Genomic DNA, 23,928 nt, shown 5'->3' with positions numbered 1-23,928 from the left:
ACCTCATATAACCCCTAAGACGAAGCCGAGGGAGGCGGCTCCCCCAGGAGTAACATCGCCGGCCGGAGCTCCCGGGACCCCCTCACCTCTCTTGTCCAGAAGCCACATGAACGCGAAGCAGGGCAGGAAGCCGATGGGGCCCCACAGCACTAGGAGCGCGATGTCCCAGCTGGAGAAGCCGTAGGCCTGGCGCGCCGAGTTCTGGATGGGGCCCCAGGTGTTCCAGACCAGGCCCTGCGCGAAACCCAGCAGCGAAAAGAGCAGGAGCACCAACCAGCGGCGCCCGTACACGCGCCCGGGACTCGGGGCTGCCGCGGGCAGTGCCGCCGCCGCCTCCCGGCTTCTCCAAGCAGCCCCCGGCGCAGGCCCGAGCCCCGGCCCTAGCAGCGGCTGCCGTTCCTCCTCGCTGCTCCAGCCCGAGCCCATCTCGACGCGCGGCCCGCGGGGCCAGTACCCTGCGCGGTCCGGTTGGCCGCCGACCAGCCCCGCGAGGATACTGCCGGGCGAAGCGGAGGCAGAGGTTGCTTTGGTCGCCCTGGGCCTCCCGGCCGCGTTGCTGCGCCTGCGCCGCGCTAGCCGGCCCCGGGCGGGGAGGAGGGGCCGGAGAGACCGGAGAGGAGGGGGCTGGGGTGCGGGACCCGAGGGGCTCTGTCTTCTGGGGCTGGAGAGGCAACCTGGGCGAGAGAGGGAGTGGAGCCGGGGTCCGGGAGCGCGGACCGGGAGGCGCTGGAAAGATCGGGAGGGGCGCCGCTGAGCCTGGGGAAAAGGGAACTCCCGGACAGGCTGTACAGAGGAGGTAGGGCGAGGAACCTGGATTGTTGGAGGAAGTGTCCGAGTTTACGTCATGTGCCCAGTAAACAACTCCAAGATCTCCCGTCACTTAAGCTAATGCTTGTTTCTGTATTGGGTTAATTCTCAAGACTGACGCGTAGTAGGAAGGATTGCCGCATGAAAATCGTTTATGTACAGTAAGTACTGTCTTATTTAATCAGACATTTTTCAGTGCTTTACATACCCAACGAGGAAATTTTAAACGAGTCAATTTAGTTCATATATAGAAGATATAGATCTCTTTCTACTCTTTTGCCTGTCATTATTAGGAGAGCAATAAAGATATATTTATTAAACCTGAAAGATTTTTGCCCCCAAATAACCTAGATCCATCTCCAGTTATTATGATTTTGACTAAATGAAGAGTAAACGAGAAAACGGGAAGTTGTCGATCTCTTGATCAAGCAGCCAACAGTTGCATTTATTTTGATATACAAATCCAAACAGCTGACGTCTGACAGCTGACGGTTAGTGTCCTGAAAATCTAAGTCAAGCGATATGGCTTGTTCAGGGTCGGAAATCAGTCACAAGGAACGCAATTAAAGCAGGGTAGCCTGAGGCTCACATTCCCGGCGGCCACGAAACCCAGGTGGAGTCTTGTTGCTGCCAGAAGGACGAGAGATGGGGAGAGACGGGGAAGAGAAGCGTGGACTCTCCTGGTACCCAAGGCTAAGAGTGACTGCACAATAAAGCAAAGGCAGAGCCACCTTCCACTGCCTTGAGCGCCACAAAAAAACAAACCATTCCCTAAAACTCCAATACCGTTGGGAGGAGGAAAGCGCCAAGGTGAAAAGGAAGGACCTGACTAGGAAACGAGGAAAAGCAGAAGCGAAGCCAAGAAACGTCTTCAGTAAAAGCAGACAACGGTTTGGAGAAGGTAAGAAGGGCCACAACCGAGACCACGTGCATACATTTCAAGCACCCCAGAATCAAAACAAACCTGCGTGGCCCCGCCCATTCCCCGTCACGTGACGTCCACGCTCGGGCGGCTTCCGGAAGAGCCCGGTAGCAACCGCTGCGATTCCTTCCTTGCTGAGGCTTCACCGCCAGAGTTTTGGCCTCTCTCAGACCGGTTCCCGCTCCGTTTCTCTTTTGGTTTGGGCTGAGCCCGCGCAGTGCTTGCCATGGCAGCGAGCCCCGGGACGATCACTAATGCGGACTCTGCATCGGGAGGTGGAGAGGACGAAGGTAGGTACTAGGCAGGTCAGACCAAGAGGCTGTAATCCTCTGTCTTCTTGACACCTCTCATATGACCGTTTGTCTCTACGGCCTAGCAGTAAGCTATGAGGAAAACTGTTTTCTAATAAACGTGACTTTGTTCAAATTGTGGCACCCAGCTTTTAGATCGACTGGTCCGGTTTCCCTCCATCCTACAAGTGTTTCACCCATGAGGGTGTTGTGAATGTTACAGTGGATTGAACCACCCTTGAGACACATGGGGTTGTCTTGGACTTGAGTGAACAGGATTATGATTTCAGTGCAATCCTGCTTTAGAGAACGAATAAGGTTTGAAGGTTGGTGAGCCTAAGATCCTTATTAGGATTTGAATGATTGCTCCATGCCTGGCACTGTTCTGGGTACTGCCATGGATCCAGAGACCTTTGACTGTATATAACAATGCTTTTCCCCAATTGAGTAGAGGGATCTGGAAGGGCAAAAGAGTGACTAATGCATGGTAAAATGAATACTTTCAGTAGTGCATACTGAGTGAGGATTGTCATCAGGAGAGATGCCAGTGGGGAAAAGATAAATACTTCAAGGAGGGAATAGTTTGAGGTGGGCCTTTTTGATTTGATGAAATAGTGACAGACTTAGGTGGTTATGCTGGGGGTGGGGCTGTGAGTCATGGAAAGACAGGGAGCAGAAAAGCATAAGATGGATATGATTGGTGATCAAATAGTCATGTTTGTCTAGAGGAAGAGCTGACCATTCCAAGCAGAAGCAGCAAATTACAATTTCTTACTATCTGACCACAGTCTCCTGCCTTTATAACTCCCTTGTTTATGTACCCCAAAGAGACAATTCCTGAGCTTCACCTGTACCTCCAGCCCATTGTTACATTTTCTGTCTATCTGTGTCCCCTTATCTAGTTTAGAGTGCATGTCAGAGTTTATTATTCTGATCTTTCTCTTGAAAATACACTATTCTCTTGTCCTTGCTTGCCTTTTACTCCTCTGACAAAACCCATACTCTGGATGAACCCAAACTTTTGCCCTCTGCACTTGAACCTATATTGCTGAACTTTGCTGGGAGAAGTCCTGGGCAAGTTGATGTTATAAAATGAAAATAGTCAACCTCTTCTGTATTCACTGTATTCACTCATGAACCTGAGACCTTGTGATCCTCTGTTCTTGTAGTAACCTTATTTTCTTTTATCAGTAAGGATTCTCCAACTCTGTATATCCTCTTTTCATCTCTTCATCACTTTGAGCTGATGACTTTGCAAGTCAGGTCAGCTCTGCATCTAATCTGCTCTTTTCCTCCTTCACCATCACACTGTTGTCCAAATCATCCACAATTCTCACCTAAATCACTGCTGTATCTTCAGGCCATGTGTCCCCATTTCTTCTCTGGTGCCCCTCCAACCCTTCTCTATTCAGGGGCAAAAGTGACAGTCTTACTTAAAGTCTTCAATGAAATCCATTGCAGTAAGAATTTAGATTAAAATCCGAATTCCTAACCATGACCTGCAAAAATCTTTGATCTGGGCTCTGCTGATGTCTCTAGGAGCATCTCTTGTTACTCATCACCCCTTCTCTCTTACCTGCTTTTCACATAACTGGCTTCTTAGTCTTCATATTTTAAGGTATGTCGCCATCTGAAACCTTACCAGATTAACCCATCTAAAACAGTCATTGTAGTTTTCCCTTGATCCCTAACCGTGTTTGTGTTCTGTAATACAGCATCCTGCTTCCTGCACTTAGCACAATCTGTAACTACTTGTTTATTATTGTGTCTTCCCTTAGACCTTAAGCACCTTGAGGGCAGTACATATATCTGTTTTATTCACAATGTTGCCCAAATAGCAATACAATGTCAGGCTCCTCAGTTCAGTTCAGTTGCTCAGTCGTGTCCAACTCTTTGCGACCCCATGAATCGCAACCCACCAGGCCTCCCTGTCCATCACAAACTCCTGGAGATTACTCAAACTCATGTCCATCGAGTCAGTGATGCCATCCAGCCATCTCATCCTCTGTCGTCCCCTTCTTCTCCTGCCCCCAATCCCTCCCAGCATCAGGGTCTTTTCCAGTGAGTCAACTCTTCGCATGAGGTGGCCAAAGTATTGGAGTTTCAGCTTCAGCATCAGTCCTTCCAATGAACACCCAGGACTGATCTCCTTTAGGATGGACTGATTGGATCTCCTTGCAGTCCAAGGGACTCTCAAGAGTCTTCTCCAACACCACAGTTCAAAAGCATCAATTTTTCGGCGCTCAGCTCTCTTCAAAGTCCAACTCTCACATCCATACATGACCATTGGAAAAACCAGAGCCTTGACTAGATGGACCTTTGTTTGCAAAGTAATGTCTCTGCTTTTTAATATGCTATCTAGGTTAGTCATAACTTTCCTTCCAAGGAGTAAGCGTATTTTAATTTCATGGCTGCAATCACCATCTGCAGTGACTTTGGAGCCCAAAAAAATAAAGTCAGCCACTGTTTCCACTGTCAGACTCCTAGTGGGCTCTTAATACCTATTTGTTGAGTGAATGAGTAAGGGAACCCAGAGACAAGCCCAGAGGCAGAAGGAGAAAGAGCAACTCAGAGTCCAGGAATTCAAAGAAGCTGGTGTAAGGAATGTTAAGAGACAGGGATCCTGAAGGCACCTTATCCCAAATTAGGGACTTTGGACTTTGTGAGAGAAGCCTTTAAGGAGCTTTAGGTCCTTAAAGATCACTGCTTTAAGGAAGATCACTGCAGCTGAAGGATGGAGGATAGATTGGAGGAAGAAACACTGAAGGACAAGGTGCTTAAATCTGCTTAGCCACAGCATTCTCCTCTGTAAAATGCATAACTGTTGTGAAAATTAAAGATACTTGTAGATCATCCAGCGTAAGTGTCTGACAGGAATTACATTTTCAATAATATGTCGTTTTTTGTTGGGGAAAAAAAGTGCTGGCATTGGTGACTGACTGATGTTCAGACTGAGAGAAAAGAGATTGGAGATGTCTCTGAAATTTTCTAGCCTGAGTAACTACGTGTAAATCAGGAACCTGAAGAAAAAGGAGGTGGTTGGGAGCACTGTTGAGTTTTGGTGTGCATGCTTAGAGTTTAGGTTTAGAAGGACAGTGTGAAAGATGTCAAGCATGTTGCTGGGGAGGAGGAGGTTTTTACTCTTTACTCAAATACCACAAATTCACCCTTTTAAAGTGTTCTTTAGTATGTTCACAAAGTTGTTCAGCCATCACTACTGTAATTCCAGAACGTTTTCATCATACCAAAAAAAAAACCTAGTTCCCATTAACACTCCCTGTTCACTCGCTCTCCATTCCCTGGCAGTCACTAATGTACTCTGGCTCTATGGATTTGCCTGTTCTGGGCATTTCATATAAACTTGCAATCATACAGTATGTGGTTTTTTGTGTCTGGCTTCTTTCACACAGCATAATGTTTTCAAGGTTCATCTATGTTGTAGCATGTGTCAGTATTTCATTAGTTTCTGTGGCTGAATACTGTTCTTAGTATGGATATGCCACACTTCACATATCCATTCATCAGTGGGCATTGTGTTATTTACACTTTGGGGCTTCTATGAATAATGCTGCTATGAATATTTGTTTACAAGGCTCTATGTGAACGTATGTTTTCCGTTTCTCTTGGGCATATATCTGAGTGGAATTGTTGGGCTATCTGGTGATTCCGTATTTAACAATTTGAGGAAACTGGTCATTCTTAATCTTGAAGTCCTAAGGAGGGAAATAAATCTGATTAAAGTATGGATTTGCTCCTGTGAAAAATGTAGCACATGTATGCATTTTTGCAGGTGACTTCAAATATTTGTATTAAAGGGTTGATTCTTTGAATCCTGTCTTCGGAGCTTTCAACCCTATTTTTAAACTGTCATCCTCCCCAGAAAATACCAGTTTGAGGTGGCTGCCTATTACCATTAAAGTAAATGGGCAGAATCCTCCTTTAAGAGAAGACTTTGCTTTCAATTAGATAAGGCTTGTGTGAATAAAGGGTGAGAAAAATACAGACATTAAATAAATGCACGTGAAAGGTTCACTATGCTTAGTATAGTAACAAGTATTGTGGGGGGTCATAGAAAAGTTAATTTTTGAGGAAACGTAACACCACTCCATTATCAAAAAATATTTGAATGTCACTATAAATGGGAGACTCTTCCATCTGGGGAGACTGAAGACAGTTCCTGCCCTAAAATAGCCTATAAATATAATTCAGGGGGAAGAACACAGATAAAAAGACTTGAAGGATAATGCATATTCACACCACAGGAGGCACGTTACATGCTTTGAGGGTGAGAGGAGAATGAATACGAGTTGTATTGGTCTGTGCTTCTGTGCATAATTTGAAGGTTTGTTATGCAGTCCATTCTGCACGCAGCCTTGGGTCCCACAGGCCCACTTTTAGAGGACTTGAGCACCTAAGAATTTTAGAATCCTCAGGGTTCCTGGAACCAATCCCCCTCGCATATATTGAGGGACAACTGTAGTGTGAGTATGGAAATGAGTGAAAGAAGTCGTTTCTGGGGAGGAGCCCAGGAGTAGAAGTGAGTGGAGAAAAGCCCAAGGCACACAGCGGGCAGAGAGTGGGAAAGAAAGTGAGGAGTCAGACTGGTTCTACTTGGAGTGGAACGTTGGTAGGGCAGACAGGTGAAATGAGGACGATTATGTCCTTGGAGACCAGAGAGGAGCAGGGTGAACCAGAACATTGATGTGAAGAAGAAGGAAATCATAGGTTTCAGTTTTCTCAGAAAAACAGGGTAAGGCACCACACTGAGCGAGGGAGTGGAGAGAGATATTGGGGATTTGACAGCGAAGAAACTGTCGAGTTGCTGTAGGGACGAGGGCAATCAGGAGTTCCTTAGTGCCGAATAGTGTGTTTGGATGCTGGAGAGGGAGCTGTAGAAGTGAGCTTGAAATCCTGGAACTGATTGATCCCTTTGTTTTGAGACTGCTTGTGAGTTTGCTCAATAGTTCATTGTACAGAAGTGGAGAAAACAAATGGTTAATTTTAATAAAGTTTTATACACTTAAAAATGAGCTCTGATTTCAGAAAATGTTTGGTTTAGTTTATGTCAAGCACTGTACTAAGCTCTATATGGAAGTGATGGTTTGCTTTCAAGATTGTGATTTTTTTTTAAATTGTGGTTGACATACAATATATTGTTTTCAGGTATATTACATAATGATTTGATATTTGCATACATAATGAAATGATCACAGCAAATCTAGTAACCATCTGCCCCATACAAAGTTGTTACAGTATTATTGACCACATTCTTTATGCTGTGTATTATGTCTTCGTCATAGCTTGTTTATTTTATAACTGGAGGTGTGTACCTCTTAATGTCTCCTTTACCTTTTTCACCCACCTACACCTTCCTCCCTGTTTGTGCAATGTGTCTGTGAGTCTGTTTTTGTTTTGTGTGCTTGTTTGTTTTTTTAGAGTCCACATTAAGTGACATCATGTGATATTTGTCTTTTTTCTGTCTGATTTGGAATAATACCGACTAGATCCATCCATGTTGTTGCAAACAGTAAAATTTCTCTTTTTTCATGACTGTATAAAATCCATTGTATATATACATACCACAAGGATGTGATATTTCTTGTTTGAAGTAACAGCTTGGAAATTATTAAAACAAACATGAGTAAGCAGAGCACAGAGGATTTGTGGGACAGTGAAAATACTTCATATGATATTATAGTAGTGGGTATATGTCATTGTACTTTTGTTGTTCAAATCCATAGATTGCACAACACCAAGAGTAAACCCTAAGATACACTGTGGACATTGGGTGATTACGATGTGCCAGTTTAGGTTCATCTTTGGTGGAAAATGTACCATTCTGGTGAGTATTGCTGATAAAGGGAGGGGCATATATGGGAACTTTCTGTACCTTCTAATTTTGTTTTAAACCTAAAACTGCTGTTTAAGAAATGGATTTAAACAAACATGAAACTACTTATTGTTAACAGTCAACTCAAGTGCTGAATGTGAGATGTTACTTCTAAGATCATACACTGGTTGAAGCATTTCAGTGAAATTAAAAATTGCAGTATTTTGAATCTGAATCTTTCAGAGTGAGATTGTATTTGTTTCCACTGGACTCTCAGTTTAAAATTTTTTCTGATTAATTTTTTTAAATTGAAGTATAGTTGATTTATAATACTATGTTAGTTTCAGGTATATAACATGATTCAATATTTTTACAGATTATACTACATTAAAAATTATTACAAGATGATGGCTGTAATTCTGTGTACTATATGGTATTTCCTTGTTGCTTATCTATTAATATTTTATGGATAGTAGTTTGTATCTCTTCATCTCCTACCCCTAATCTCATAGTTGGGGCTTTCCAGGTGACGCTAGTGGTAAAGAATCCCCCTGCCAGTGCAGGAGATGCAGGTTCGCAAAGAGTTGGACCCGACCGAGCACACAGCACAGCAACCTTATAGTCTGAGTTATAGCCAAGTTTATGCCTTGATGAAGTGAAAGATTAAGTATTACATTACACCCAGTCATGTCCGACTCTTTGCGACCCCATGGACTGTAGCCCACCAGGCTCCTCTGTCCATGGGATTCTCCAGGCAAGAATAATGGAGTGGGTTGCCATTTCCTTCTCCAGGACATCTTCCCGACCCAGGAATTCCTGCATTGCAGGCAACCTCTTTACTGTCTGAGCTATCAGAGAAGCCCTGGTGAAGTGAAGGATGCCTCCTTTCCAACTGTTCTTCCAGTCCTGCCTAAGGAAATAGCTCATTCCAGAGCTGAATGGACTAGTTTCATTAACAGCCGACACTCATACATAATTAGATTTATTCCTTTTCAGTGAGAGGCACCATACTCTCCATGTCATTCTTATTCTAATTTTTCTAAAGGGCAGGAGGAGGCAGGGAAACCTGAAGAAAAACAGGAACCTGTGTGATCTTAAAAAGTAAAAATTTCTCTTGCTAGAGCACATGTGTAATTCACATGTGGCTAAAGTACTTCATATTTGATAATGATTATTAGGAAAGCAAAACTGTTTAGTATTTTAAAAATTGTGACAAAAAACAACATAAAATTTATCATCTAACTATTTTTAATTGTTAGGGATTTGATTTAGGTCATACCTCAATGGTCTACTGGTTTTCCCTACTTTCTTCAATTTAAGTCTGAATTTGGCAATAAGGAGTTCATTATCTGAGCTACAGTCAGCTCCCGGTCTTGTTTTTGCTGATTGTATAGAGCTTCTCCATCTTTGGCTGCAAAGAATATAATCAATCTGATTTCGGTGTTGACTATCTGGTGATGTCCATGTGTAGAGTCTTCTCTTGTGTTGTTGGAAGAGAGTGTTTGCTATGACCAGTGCATTCTCTTGGCAAAACTCTATTAACCTTTGCCCTGCTTCATTCTGTACTCCAAGTCCAAATTTACCTGTTACTCCAGGTGTTTCTTGATCTCATACTTCTGCATTCCAGTCCCCTATAGCGAAAAGGACATCTTTTTTGGGTGTTAATTCTGTAAGGTCTTGTAGGTCTTCATAGAACCATTCAACTTCAGCTTCTTCAGCATTACTGGTTGGGGCATGGACTTGGATTACTATGATATTGAATGGTTTGCCTTGGAAATGAACAGAGGTCATTCTGTCATTTTTGAGACTGCATCCAAGTACTGCATTTCAGGCTCTTTTGTTGACTATGATGGCTACTCCATTTCTTCAAAGGGATTCCTGCCCACAGTAGTGGATATAATGGTCATCTGAGTTAAATTCACCCATTCCAGTCCATTGTAGGTCACTGATTCCTAAAATGTTGACGTTCACTCTTGCCATCTCCTGTTTGACCGCTTCCAATTTGCCTTGATTCATGGACCTAACATTCCAGGTTCCTATGCAATATTGCTCTTTACAGCATTGGACCTTGCTTCCATCACCAGTCACATCCACAACTGGGTGTTGTTTTTGCTTTGGCTCCATCCCTTCATTCTTTATGGAGTTATTTCTCCACTGATCTCCAGTAGCATATTGGGTACCTACCAACCTGGGGAGTTCATCTTTCAGTGTCCTATCTTTCTGCCTTTTCATACTGTTCATGGGGTTCTCAAGGCAAGAATACTGAGGTGGCTTGCCATTCCCTTCTCCAGTGGATCACATTTTGTCAGAACTCTCCACCATGACCCGTCTTGGGTGGCCCTACACGGCATGGCTCATAGTTTCATTGAGTAAGAAAGGCTGTGGTCCATGTGATCAGATTGGTTAGTTTTCTCTGGTTGTGGTTTTCAGTCTGTCTGCCCTCTAATGGAGAAGGATAAGAGGCTTATGAAAGCTTCCTGATGGGATAGACTGACTGAGGGGGATACTGGATCTTGTTCAGTAAATCCTTACTGAATGGGGGCTATGCTCAGTAAATCTTTAATCCAATTTTCTGTTAATGGGTGGAGCTGTGTTCCCTCCCTGCTATTTGACTTGGGGCCAAACTATGGTGTAGGTAATGAAGATAATGGTGACCTCCCTCAGAAGATCCCATGCATGTACTGCTACAGTCTGTGCCCCCAACCCTGCAGCAGGCCACTACTGACCCACGCCTTCGCCGGAGACTCCCGGACACCCACAGGCAAGTCTGGGACAGTCTCCTGTGGGGTCACTGTGCCTTTCTCCTGGGTCCTGGTGCACAAAGTTCTATTGTGCCCTCCAAGAGTCTATTTCCCAGTCCTGTGTAAGTTTTGGCAGCTCTATGGTGGGTTAATGGTGACCTCCTCCAAGCAGACTTATGCCATACGCACACCCAGAGCCCCTGTCCCTGCGGCAGACCACTGCTGACCTGTACCTCCACAGGAGACGCGCAAAGACAGTTCTGTCTCAGTCTCTGTGGGGTCCGTGGGTCCTGGTGTGCAGAAGGTTTGTTTGAGCCCTCTGAGCGTCTCTGGCAGGAATGGGGTTTGATTCTAAATGCGAATTCGCCCCTCCTACTGTCTTGCTGGGACTTCTCCTTTGCCCTTGGGTGTGGGGTATCTCCTCATAGCCACTTCAGTGCCTACCATCTTACCGGAGTTTTCTGACCTTGGCCGTGGGGTATCTCCTCTCAGCCACTCCAGTGACGAGATGCAGAGTTCCAAAGAATAGCAAGGAGAGATAAAAAAGCCTTCTTCAGCGATCATTGCAAAGAGATAGAGGAAAACAAAGAATGGGAAAGACTAGAGATCTCTCCAAGAAAATTAGAGATACCAAGGGAACATTTCATGCAAAGATGGGCACAATAAAGGGCAGAAATGGTATGGACCTAACAGAAGCAGAAGATGTTAAGAAGAGGTGGCAAGAATACACAGAAGAACTATACAAAAAAGATCTTCACAACACAGATAATCACAATGGTGTGATCACTCACCTAGAGCCAGACATCCTGGAATGTGAAGTCAAGTGGGCCTTAGGAAGCATCACTATGAACAAAGCTAGTGGAGGTGATGGAATTCCAGTTGAGCTCTTTCCAATCCTAAAAGATAATGCTATGAAAGTACTGCACTCAATATGCCAGAAATGTGGAAAACTCAGCAGTGACCACAGGACTGGAAAAGGTCAGTTTTCATTCCAATCTCAAAGAAAGGCAATCCCAAAGAATGCTCAAACTACCACACAGTTGCACTCATCTCACATGCTAGTAAAGTAATGCTCAGAGTTCTCCAAGCCAGACTTCAACAGTACATGAACCGTGAACTTCCAGATGTTCAAGCTGGTTTTAGAAAAGGCAGAGGAACCAGAGATCAAATTGCCAACATCTGCTGAATCATCAAAAAAGCAAGAGAGTTCCAGAAAAACATATATTTCTGCTTTATTGACTATGCCAAAGCCTTTGACTGTGTGGATCACAATAAACTGTGGAAAATTCTGAAAGAGATGGGAATACCAGACCACCTGACCTGCCTCCTGAGAAATCTGTGTACAGGTCAAGAAGCAACAGTTAGAACTGGACATGGAACAGACTGGTTCCAAATCGGAAAAGGAGTATGTCAAGGCTGTATATCGTCACCCTGTTTATTTAACTTATATGCAGAGTACATCATGAGAAATGCTGGGCTGGATGAGGCATAAGCTGGAATCAGGATTGCCAGGGGAAATCAATAACCTCAGGTATGCAGATGGCACCACCCTTATGGCAGAAAGTGAAGAAGAACTAAAGAACCTCTTGATGAAAGTGAAAGAGGAGAGTGAAAAACTGGCTAAAACTCAACATTCAGAAAACTAAGATCATGGCATCCAGTCCCATCACTTCATGGCAAATAGATGGGGAAACACTGGAAACAGTAGCAGACTTTATTTTTGGGGGCTCCAAAGTCACTGCAGATGGTGACTGCAGCCATGAAATAAAAAGACGCTTACTCCTTTGAAGAAAAGTTATGACCAACCTAGATAGCATATTAGAAAGCAGAGACATTACTTTGCCAACAAAGGTCCATCTAGTCAAGGCTATATTTTTTCCAATAGTCATGTACGGATGTGAGAGTTGGACTATAAAGAAAGCTGAGCGCCAAAGAATTGATGCTTTTGAACTGTGGTGTTGGAGAATACTCTTGAGAGTCCCTTGGACTGCAAGGAGATCCAACCAGTCCATCCTGAAGGAGATCAGTCCTGGGTGTTCATTGGAAAGAATGATGTTGAAGCTGAAACTCCAATACTTTGGCCACCTGATGTGAAGAGCTGACTCATTGGAAAAGACCCTGATGCCGGGAAAGATTGAGGGGACAACAGAGGATGAGATGGTTGGATGGCATCACCGACTCAATGGACATGAGTTTGAGTAAACTCCAGGAGTTGGTGATGTACAGGGAGGCCTGGCATGCTGCAGTCCATGGGGTCGCTGAGAGTTGCACATGACTGAGCAACTGAACTGAACTGAACTAAACCGTTTTTAAGAGTACTGTTCATAGTAAGTATATTCACATTAATATGAAACAGATCTCCAGATTCTTTCATTTTGCAAATCTGGAACTTTGTACCCAGGAAATAACTCCCCTTGTTCCTCTCTCCTCAGCCCAGGTAATTGCCATTCTACTTTCTGTTTGAATAGGGCTGTTAGATGCCTCTTGTAAGTGGAATAATACCATGTTTGTCTTTCTGTGACTGGCTAAGTACTTGCATAATTCCATTAGAATTTTTCTGACCTGGTCTAAATGTTTATTATTTTTTACCCTGATATATACCATTTCAAATGGTAGATGAATTGTGTATATATACAGTAGTCATCAGATTGATGAAGCCATCATGGACTTAGATAGTATATATATAGAAATAAATGAGCTTACAATAATAGGACCCAATTCTTTGTTCATACTGTATCACTATGGTGAGTCTCTGTATTGTAGCTTGAGACTTACCCTTATATCACCCTCTGAAATTTTTAAAATGTGAAACTATTAACTTTAAAATTAAGAGTTACTAAAATTATACCTGACATGAGAGGTGACCTAATTTCAGTTTCAGGATCTTTTTGTTTGTTGTGTGTGCTAAGTTGCTTTGGTCGTGTGTGACTCTTTGCGACCCTGTGGACTGTAGCCCACCAGGCTTCTCTGTCTAGGTACGATTACTGGCGTGGGTTGCCATGCCCTCCTCCAGGGACTCTTCCTAACCCAGGGATCAAACCCATGTCTCTTACGTCTACCTGCATCAGCAGATGGATTCTTTACCACTAGCACCACTTTCTATCAATATTAGAAGAGTATTCTAGAAACTTGGTAAATTTTCCATATTCTTGTCTTAAATTTTAAATTTCAAATACAAATCCGAGCCAGATACCAATTGACTGAAGCCAGATTGCTAGCATATTCAGAGAAATTAGGTTTCAACTGATGTTATACTCTGCGTTAATTAAAGAAAAAATTAACTGAGAACAAAGTAAATTGCTTTTTGATGGTGTTTAACTATCTCCAAAGAATTGTTACCAAAACTATAATAAATTGTCCAAATAACATGCTACATTTAAAGGGAGAAAAGGGAGGGAGGGAGGGAGAAAAGACTATTGTGTGACATGTAGATTAGTGAATCTGTTTTTTCAGCAGTTTCTAAGTCATCTAATTAGAAATTGCTGCTTGCTGCAAGTTTAGACCTAAATACACTTATCCTTTAAAGGCTGCTGAGGTTGCTTCAGAATTTTTATAGCTCTTTGCAGACATCTCTGGCATGGAATGACTGGGTGCATCCCTAGGCTATTTAACTAATACAATGCAGATTGAATTCTTCTTTAAAGAAATTATAACACTTAAATTTGTTAATTTAACAGCCCAGTTCATTGTTGATTAAACTATCAGAAACCAAATTAGTTTTATTTCACAACCAGCTGATTGTTTTATGTCACTGATAGGCCTGAAATTCTGCAAATATGCTGATTTCCTGTTATGGTGAACAGTCTACTGATCTATTCTGTATATGCTGTATGGCACTTTTCATTCATTTAGCAAATGTTTGAACATTTAATATATTCCAATCACTGGGCCTGGTACTTTCTCAGCAAATTGTAGTTCTTAGGGTCTCTTTAAAATAACCTCTGAGATGTTTGGAGTTTTTTCTTATCAGATCATTAGATACGTTCTAAAAAAAGTTAATGTTATGTTAGAGGAAAAAGTATTTATATACTTCTTTGAAACTCTTCTGTCCAAACACTACTCATGTATTACTAACGTTACTAAGCCCATGTTCAGTTCAGTTGAGTTGCTCGGTTGTGTCCGACTCTTTGCGACCCCATGGACTGCAGCACGCCAGGCTTCCCTGTCCATCACCAACTCCCGGAGCTAACTCAAACTCATGCCCATCGAGTTGGTGATGCCATCCAACCATCTCATCCTCTGTTGTCCCCTTTTCCTCCCACCTTCAATCTTTTCCAGCATCAGGGTCTTTTCTGATGAGTCAGTTCTTAGCATCAGGTGGCCAAAGTATTGGAGTTTCAGCTTCAGCATCAGTCCTTCCAATGAATAATCAGCACTGATTTCCTTTAGGATTGACTGGTTGGATCCCCTTGCTGTCCAAGGGGATGTACTTAGTTGTAAAAATATGAGGACTGTTTTGAGAACATTCCAAGCCTTGTGATTTATTGGCTCTGATTTAAGATAAGCAGAGTAAATAAATCCTCATCCCCAAAGGGCTGATACTTCTATTTTTCTCTGTCGTTTAAAGTTCTAGAAGCAAGATGTTCAAAGCTTGAGATTTTACAACCTTAAAGCTGAAAGAATGTTACAGTGGGTCACACCAGCCATGATTCATTCAGCGTGTTACAGAGCACTCTAGGGAGAATACGGTTGTCCTTGAAAATCACAGCCTCAGAAGGCAAGGTGCTATACCGGTTATGAACTAATAACAGAGCCCTGACTACAAGTTAGTTTATTTATTTATTTATTTTTTTTTTTTTAAGGAAAAAAAATCTTTTTTTGGCGCCAGAAGCGAGAGCCCTTTGGGGCTCACACCCCCCCCCCCACCTCTTCTTTATTTATGTGAAAGGATTCAGGAGGTAGAATTTTGCTGGCTTTGGTTCAGGGGCACAAAGATGGACATTCTTTGCATACGGTCAGCTGGTGTTCACTGTTTCCCCTGCCTCTGTTTTATCTCTCAAGATGGTAACCATGATACCTGTTTTCCAGGCAGCATGTAGGAGAGGAGGACGAGGGGGAAAGGCTGATTCAGCAACCTCCAGATATATCTCTGGTCACTCCCATCTGCAAAGCAGTCTAGCAAATGTAATTTTTTGGCCACTCCCATTGCCCAGAGTTCTGTTAGGAAGGAGGGAACAAGTACTGGATAAGGTAGGCAACTAGCAGTCTCTACTACTACTCCCCCCAACACACGTGCATACAAATGAGAACATCCCTCTGTCCCCGGCAGCACACATGTAACTGTTACCTGTGAATCCATCTGAAGTTTCCCTTCACCAACTTTTTTTAGGTTATACTGTCTCTATGAGTTTTTAGTGCTAGTGCAAGTCCTACAGTTTTAATTCTTTGGAAGCAGGATTATGCGATAGAAAGAGCACCGGACTTGTAATTGGAGAACCTGACCTGTAGCCCTGTCACCACTGGTGTTTTGATCTTTGACATCTGAACTTTCATTATCATTTGGATAATGGAAATAAAATACCCTCTGTAGCTGTTCTTGCCTGGAGAATCCCAGGGACGGGAGAACCGTCTATGGGGTCGCACAGAGTCGGACACGACTGAAGCAACTTAGCAGCAGCAGCAGCAGCAGCTGTGTTTTACAGGCTTCTTAGAGGATCCAATGAGCACTTTTCTTTTAATGTCTATAAAAATGTGTGGCAAATAGTAAAGCCTTACACAAGTAAATATCTGGTATCCAGGTGGCACAGTGGTAAAGAATCCACCTGCCAATGTAGGAGATGCAAGAGACATGGGTTCAATCCCTGGGTCAGGAAGATCCCTTGGAGGAGGAAATAGCAATCTACTCCAGTATTCTCGCCTGGGAAATCCCATGGACAGAGGAACCTGGTGGACTACAGTCCATGGGTCACAAAAGAGTCGGACATGACTAAGCACCCACACATCCATTGTTACAATGATGATGATGATGATGTTCAAAACCAAACTCGCATCTTCCCAACAGAAGATGTTGCTTCTGACTTTTCTCTCATGGCAAGTCAGAAAGTCTGGAAACCTGTCTTCCTCATAGCTGCTTCTGCCTTCCACCCCACATCTCTGTGGTCATAGTAGTCTGTAATGTTATTCTCCTAGTATTTCTCCGTGTCTGCCATCTCTGCCTTCCTCACTGCCACCCCTTGTTTTCAGGGCCTTATTACCACACTTCTCGCTTGGCTGTTGCAATAGCTCTCTGAGTCAGCTCTAGTCCCTACAGCTCTACATATTCCCATAGAGCCCTTGTTTTTATTGTTAATGAACAGAATGTACCAGGGGACTGTACCGTGGGATAAATATCTAGTAAATTATTTTTCTACTTTTGAGACATCAGATTGTTTATATTTTCAGTTTTTTTTATTATGGTAATAGATGTTTTATGCAAATGTGTGGATTGTTTTATTTCACTGATAGGCCTGCTGGTCATATACATTTCATAATTCATATATATATGAATATATGTATGGCTTATGAGTACCTATTTTATTAAAAGCAAATTTCTCTAACGTGAGTTATTACCTTAATAGGTGGTTCTTTGGGACTTCTACTTCATTTTCCCAGTTGTTTCCCAAAGGGTAGTTCTAATTTATATGTCACAAACAACAGGTACTATCATGAGTGTATTGTAGCTTTTCAAGGTCTAGCAAAACTTTAAAAATATATGATTAAAACTGTGGCTTGTCTATTTTCATACACAAGGAATCCAGGCACTCCCAGTCCAGGAAGACTTGGTACAATGCAGTGTAGGTAACCCTGTACTTTTTATAGGCTATACATTTATAAGTTGGCGTGGGTTCAGACCTTTTTTAAAAAATTCCTGGTTACAGCCTACTTTCCTTAACAGGGCTCTTCAGTACATAAAGGTCACTTAAAGATAAACTTGGGGCTTCATTTACATAGAGACCTAAGAGTGTAAGTGTATTAACAGATCAGGTAACTGGAAATAGAGGGTTTCGCTGATTGTACTAGAGAATCAAAAATACATGTTTTACGGATCTGAGTATGAATCATTTTTTAACTTTCCCCCCACCAGACTTTCATCTTAAGATATCTTTAAAGAGAAACTTACTTGTTCTTTTATTTAACACATATCAATCTTTACTTTACCGGGATTAGCATTCTGTGATTGAAATTTATGGACATCCTCAGTAAATCAGTGTTAGTTTGTGCATATTCCCCTGTACAGATTATAGATGCAGTTGTAATCAAGGATTACCAGTGATATCCACCCTAGCACATCTTTTATCTTTCTAAATCTTGCAATAAAATAATCCCCTCTCCCTGCCCGCCTCCCCGCCCCCCCCATCAACCTGTGTGAGTTCAGTAGTCTTTTTGGCATAAACCTGTGTTATATCAAGTAGAATTGTTGCTGACTCCAGCAGCTCTAGTTGCGCAAGAGTAATTCCCATCAGTATTTCTTACATAATTCTCTAGGAAATAATATTTTCAAAAAATTGCATCTTTTAAAATGTATGTCATACTTGGAAAGCCTTTAAAAAATTTTTTTGACATTGAAAATTGTAAATACTTTCCAACATCTACAATTTAATATTTGAGAAACGTCATTGAAGAATTATGGCTCTTTGGGCCCAAATATTTATGTAAACAGTAAGGAGTAAAGTATAAATGCAGTTCAGTTACACCAAAAGATTTGCCATAGTAAAAACAGTATTAGCTGTTATGCTTTGTATTATATTAAATAACTTTTTAGTTATCTATATAGTTCTCTTATTTCTCTCCCTAGGTAAACATGTCAAACCTTTTACACCAGAGAAAGCAAAAGAAATCATAATGTGTTTACAACAACCTGCAGTCTTCTATAACATGGTTTTTGATTGGCCGGCACAACACTGGACTGCGAAACATCTTTCTGAGGTCCTTCATGGCAAGCAGATACGATTTCGGATGGGAACGAAAAGCACAGACACAGGTAGGACTACCAGAATCATCATCGTAATGTCTCTTCATAACATTCCCATGTCTCAGCCATGGTTTCTTTATCTCTGGAGAATCTTTTATTTCTAATCCTCTTTTTGACCATTTGCAGATGGGGAAACTTTACTAGAAGTTTTCAAAGGATAATTTAAGATTTTTTTTTTTAGGCTAAATAACCTGTAATTTATACCCCTATGTAAAATGTATTTGTTCATATTATCATAGTTCATTGATCATGGTAGACACTTAATAAATATTTGTTGATGTGTATTACTTACCTGACTGAAAGAGACCAATACTAATCTAACAGTCCCCTCCATTTTTGTCTCATATAGAATGTATCCTTTTATTTGTAACTTCAGTCACTATTTATAGTGCTTAGTCCTGGTGTAATTTTATCTCTCTGCTTTATCAGCCTCCTGACTTTTGTGTTGCATAAATGTGAAACATATGTGAAGCTGTTTTTTTCACCCTCTCAAGCAACTAGATTTTGTCAGCTCCCTTTTTACCCCTGAAGACTTGTACCTGATTTTTTTTGCCTTATAGTCAGAAAGCAATTACCGTTACTCTAAAAATAGTTAATTTAAAGGAAAAAAGAGTTCAGATTAGAAACGTTTCTAATCTAAAGAAGTCCATGATCATGGTCTGGCTTCAGAATATGTGTTTATCTTCTATTTAAATATGGACAGATTTGGTGGTCTAGAAATTCATAGTGTTTTAAAAAGCATTGCTGTGAAGTGGCTCTGTGAAGATCTAAGGATATCTATTAATAACCCCAAAGGAAGTAAAAAATTGCTCAGTTTCTCTTCCAGCTTCTCTAAGCTTCTTTCTCTCATGTATATCTCATAAAATTACTGGGTTTTTGGTGCCTAGGAGCCCTTTGTACTTCAGTGACAGGTAGAGCAGTATTAACATAAACTCTTTGGCTCCTCGTTGTGGTTTATTGTATTTTTAAATTAAGTGCTAGACCAGCAGCAGCCACGTAAAAATCAGCTTGTGCTCTTGTTTTCTTTCTTTTTTTTTCTAATTAATTAATTAGTTTATTTATTTTACTTTACAATATTGTCTTGGTTTGCCATCCATTGATGTGAATCCGCCATGGGTCTACATGTGTTCCCCATCCTGAACCCCCCTTCCACCTCCCTCCCCATCCCATCCCTCTGGGTCATCCCAGTGCACCAGCCCCAAGCACCCTGTATTGTGCATCGAACCTGGACTGGCGATTCGTTTCACATATGACAATTTACATGTTTCAGTGCCATTCTCCCATATCATCCCGCCCTCGCCCTCTCCCAGAGTCCAAAAGACTGTTCAATACATCTGTGTCTCTTTTGCTGTCTTACACACAGGGTATCGTTACCATCTTTCTAAATTCCATATATATGTGTTAGTATACTGTATTGGTGTTTTTCTTTCTGGCTTACTTCACTCTGTGTAATAGGCTCCAGTTTCATCCACCTCATTAGAACTGATTCAAATGTATTCTTTCAATGGCTGAGTAATATTCCATTGTATATATGTACCACAGCTTTCTTATCCATTCATCTGCTGATGGACATCTAGCTTGCTTCCATGTCCTGGCTATTGTAAACAGTGCTGCGATGAACATTGGGGTACACATGTTTTGTTGATTTTAGTCACATAAATCTTCCACTCACTGATTAACAGTTTCTGTTAAACAGTAATTTGAAGAAAAATATAAATTGTACCTTTGTTCACCTCCTGGTTAGACTCCAAATACTACTACTAATAGCTATTGACAACTATTGTGTCAGACACTGTTCTGAGTGCTTTATACATATTGACTCTCTTAATCTTCTTCAAGCCCACTTGGAGTGGGACTGTTATTATTCTGTTTTACAGAAGAACTAACAGTAATTTGACATTTTAAAGTTAGTACTCATGCAGAAAAGAAAAAGGGAAGCAGAAAGTCTCTTAGAAAGATAATCTGTTCTTTTTTAAAATTTGGACAAAATTCATATAAAATCTACCACTTAAAAGTACACAATTCAAAAAAAAAGTACACAATTCAGTGCTTTTAGCATCTTCATAATTTTGTGCAACCACCATCACTATCTAATTCCAGAACATTTTCATCACACTGCAGAGAAATCTGGTTTCCACTGGTGGTCACTCCTCATTCACACCCTTCTCCACCCCTGGCAACCATTAATCTACTTTCCTGTTTTTATAGATTTGCCTATTCTGGACATATAAAAATGGAATCATATGGTTGTGGCCTTTTGTGTCTAGCTTTTTTTCATGTAGCATGTTTTTAAAATTTACCCATGTTGTAGCATGCATTTGTATTTTCCTTTATTGCTGAATAATGGGCTGGAGGAACCACAAGCTGGAATCAGGATTGCCGGGAGAAATATCAATAACCTCAGATATGCAGATGACACCACCCTTATGGAAGAAAGTGAAGAAGAACTAAAGAGCCTCTTGATGAAACTGAAAGAAGAGAGTGAAAAAGTTGGCCTAAAGCTCAACATTCAGAAAACTAAGATCATGGCATCTGGTCCCATCACTTCATGGCAAATAGATGGGGAAACAGTGGAGACAGTAGCTGACTTTGTTTTTCTGGGCTCCAGAATCACTGCAGATGGTGATTGCAGCCATGAAATTAAAAGACGCTTACTCCTCAGAAGGAAAGGTATGACCAACCTAGACAGCATATTAAAAAGCAGAGACATTACTTTGCCAACAAAGGTCCATCTAGTCAAGGCTCTGGTTTTTTCAGTGGTCATGTATGGATGTGAGAGTTGGACTATAAAGAAAGCTGAGCGCCAAAAAATTGATGCTTTTGAAGTGTGGTGTTGGAGAAGACTCTTGAGAGTCCCTTGGACTGCAAGGAGATCCAACCAATCCATCCTAAAGGAGATCAGTCCTGGGTGTTCATTGGAAGGACTGATGCTGAAGCTGAAACTCCAATACTTTGGCCACCTGATGTGAAGAGCTGACTCATTTGAAAAGACCCTGATGCTGGGAAAGATTGAAGGCAGGAGGAGAAGGTGATGACAGAGGATAAGATGGCTGGATGCCATCACCGACTCGATGGACATGGGTTTGGGTGGACTCCGGGAGTTGGTGATAGACAGGGATGCCTGGCATGCTGCGGTTCATGGGGTCGCAAAGACTTGGACATGACTGGGCGACTGAACTGAACTGAACTGAATATTCCATCATGGATAAACAAAGTGTAGGTCCGTTCATCAATTGATGGATGTTTGGGTTATTTCCACTTTTTGACTGTTACGAATAATGCTAGTATGAACATTTATGTACAAGTTTTTGTGTGGACATATGTTTTTACTTCTCTTGGGTTAAACCTAGAAGTGTAATTGCCGAGTCATACAGCAACTATATTTAACTTTTGAGGAACTGCCAAACTTTTCCAAAACAGCTGAACTGTTTTACATTCCCGCCCCAGTATATGAATGATCTAGTTTCTCTCCATCCTTGCCAATACTTATTTAATTTTTCATTCTGGCTATCCTAGTGTGTGTAAAGTTTTATCTCATTATAGCTTGATGCGTTTCCCTAATGACTGATGTTGTTGAGCATCTTCCTATGGTCTTATTGACTGTTTGTATATTTGATTTGGAGAAATGGCTATTCAAGTCCTTTGCTTGTTTTCTAATTGAGGTGGTTTTTGTTTTTATGTGGCTTTGTTTGTTTTGTCTTTTTGTTCAGTGGTAAAAGAGACCTTCGTGTATTCTGAATACTAACTCTTTATCAGCTATATGACATGCAGATATTTTCTCATGTGGGTTAATAATTTGTTCAAGTTATTTCTTTGTGTATAAATACACTACTTCCACAAGCATTTTTGGGTAGTGTTGTAAGAGCTGATTCAAGTCGGCTTGTGTGGGTTCAAATTTTGGCTTACTCTGTGACTTTGAGCAAGTCACTTAACTTTTCTGTATCTTAGAAATCTTTTCAAAGTTAAATGTGTTCATATTCATTAAACATTTAGAATAGTGTCTGGCACATAGTAAATGCTCAACAAATATTATTTAAAAATAGAAATAATTTAAAAATAAAAAATATACCTTCCTCATTTTAGAGAGCACTGGGAAAATGGGAAGACCCAAAGAAAATTAAAAAGACACTCCTGTTACCAAGAGGCAACCACTGATTACATTGTGATGTATGTTCATGCAGGCCTTTTTATATTTTAAAAATAAAGTTGTATAAATTTTAACAACCTGCTTTTTTTCTTAACATTCTGAGTAGCTTCTTTTGACATTAAATATGACTTTTAAATGGCCACCTAATATTCCATTGTATGCTAGTATCGTTGTTATTGTTGTTGCTTAGTTGCTAAGTTGTATTCGACTCTCTTGCAACACCAGGGAGTGTAGCCCACCAGGCTCTTCTGTCCATGAGACTTCCAAGGCAAGGATACTGGAGTGGGTTGCCATTTCCTCCTCCAGGGGATCTTCCTGACCCGGGGATTGAACCCATGTCTCTTTGTCTCCCGCAGTGGCAGGTGGATTCTTTACCATGAGCCACCAGGGAAACTCTTGACAGTATCAAGAGTTTTAATTTAGTTTTAAAATTCTAATTTGATTAGATTGCTTAGAGGTTTTAATTTATAAATAAGACTGTGGTGAACATGTTTGAAAGTAAATCTTGCCCAAATTTCTGATTATTTTCCTAGGAAAATGGGCCGAAGGGTATGAGCATTATCACCAGGAGCAGCACTATCCATGGAGCTGCTTACACCAGAAACCTCTGAGTCATGCTGATGGCCTCTCTAAGTGGTGTCTGGTGACTCAGTGACTTACATCCTAAGTATCCAGCATCTACCTGCTTCTCACTCCATGACCATCCTCCAGTTGGGATTACCCTGCTCTCCCTCACCTCCATGGTTGCAGTAGCCTCATGCCTGGTCCCTCTTCACCTGCTCTCCCCAGCCATTCCTCATAATGAAACCAGAGACAGTTTTTTTCTTTCTTTTTTTTTTTTAATTTTTTTTTTTTATTTCAGTGGGTTTTGTCATACATTGATATGAATCAGCCATAGATTTACACTTATTCCCCATCCCGATCCCCCCTCCCACCTCCCTCTCCACCGATTCCTCTGGGTCTTCCCAGTGCACCAGGCCCGAGCACTTGTCTCATGCATCCCACCTGGGCTGGTGATCTGTTTCACTATAGATAGTATACATGCTGTTCTTTTGAAATATCCAAAAAAAAAAATAAAAAAAAAAAAAAAAAAAAAAAAAAAAAAAGCTTCATTTTTGCCCCAGGCCGCCATTTTACAAACTGTGATTCTTTAGAATGTTTGGGGCCCATTTTCAGCCTTCTTTCAACAATTGTCAGAATTTTACCTTGCTTCCCTACTTTTGCATTTTGTTCCTTGATC

At 41.5% G+C, this 23,928-nt stretch overlaps 2 protein-coding genes across 3 annotated transcripts in view; one reads left to right on the top strand and one right to left on the bottom strand.

The window, feature by feature from the left end:
* The window catches only part of SLC49A4 (solute carrier family 49 member 4), an 84,647-nt gene extending 83,771 nt beyond the window's left edge, over positions 1-876 (bottom strand). The window contains exon 1 of the mRNA XM_043473143.1: positions 87-876. Within this exon, the coding sequence (XP_043329078.1) occupies positions 87-426 (340 nt within the window). The 5' untranslated portion in view covers positions 427-876. The remainder of the gene's footprint in view (positions 1-86) is intronic.
* On the top strand, positions 837-23,512 carry HSPBAP1 (HSPB1 associated protein 1). 2 transcript variants are annotated; one of them, XM_043473146.1, is made up of 3 exons: positions 837-968; positions 18,365-18,550; positions 23,222-23,512. In XM_043473146.1, exons 1-3 carry the CDS (start codon positions 962-964, stop codon positions 23,341-23,343), a joined length of 315 nt encoding a protein of 104 aa, XP_043329081.1. In that variant the 5' UTR covers positions 837-961; the 3' UTR covers positions 23,344-23,512. The 2 variants fall into 2 exon arrangements, with proteins under 2 accessions (XP_043329081.1, XP_043329080.1); XM_043473145.1 differs by lacking the exon at positions 837-968 and adding an exon at positions 979-2,019.
* The last annotated feature ends 416 nt before the right edge of the window (positions 23,513-23,928 follow it).

Source organism: Cervus canadensis, chromosome 7, assembly GCF_019320065.1.
Source record: "Cervus canadensis isolate Bull #8, Minnesota chromosome 7, ASM1932006v1, whole genome shotgun sequence".
NCBI lineage: Eukaryota > Metazoa > Chordata > Mammalia > Artiodactyla > Cervidae > Cervus > Cervus canadensis.
The sequence above is the reverse complement of the archived record's forward strand: the minus strand, read 5'-3'. Positions and strand labels throughout refer to the sequence as shown.

Coding starts and splice junctions, on each gene's coding strand:
- HSPBAP1 (XM_043473145.1), top strand. CDS start 1,956: ATGGCAGCGAGCCCCGGGACGATCACTAATGCGGACTCTGCATCGGGA. Junction 2,020..18,364: donor GGGAGGTGGAGAGGACGAAG/GTAGGTACTAGG, acceptor TTCTCTCCCTAG/GTAAACATGTCAAACCTTTT. Junction 18,551..23,221: donor AACGAAAAGCACAGACACAG/GTAGGACTACCA, acceptor TTATTTTCCTAG/GAAAATGGGCCGAAGGGTAT.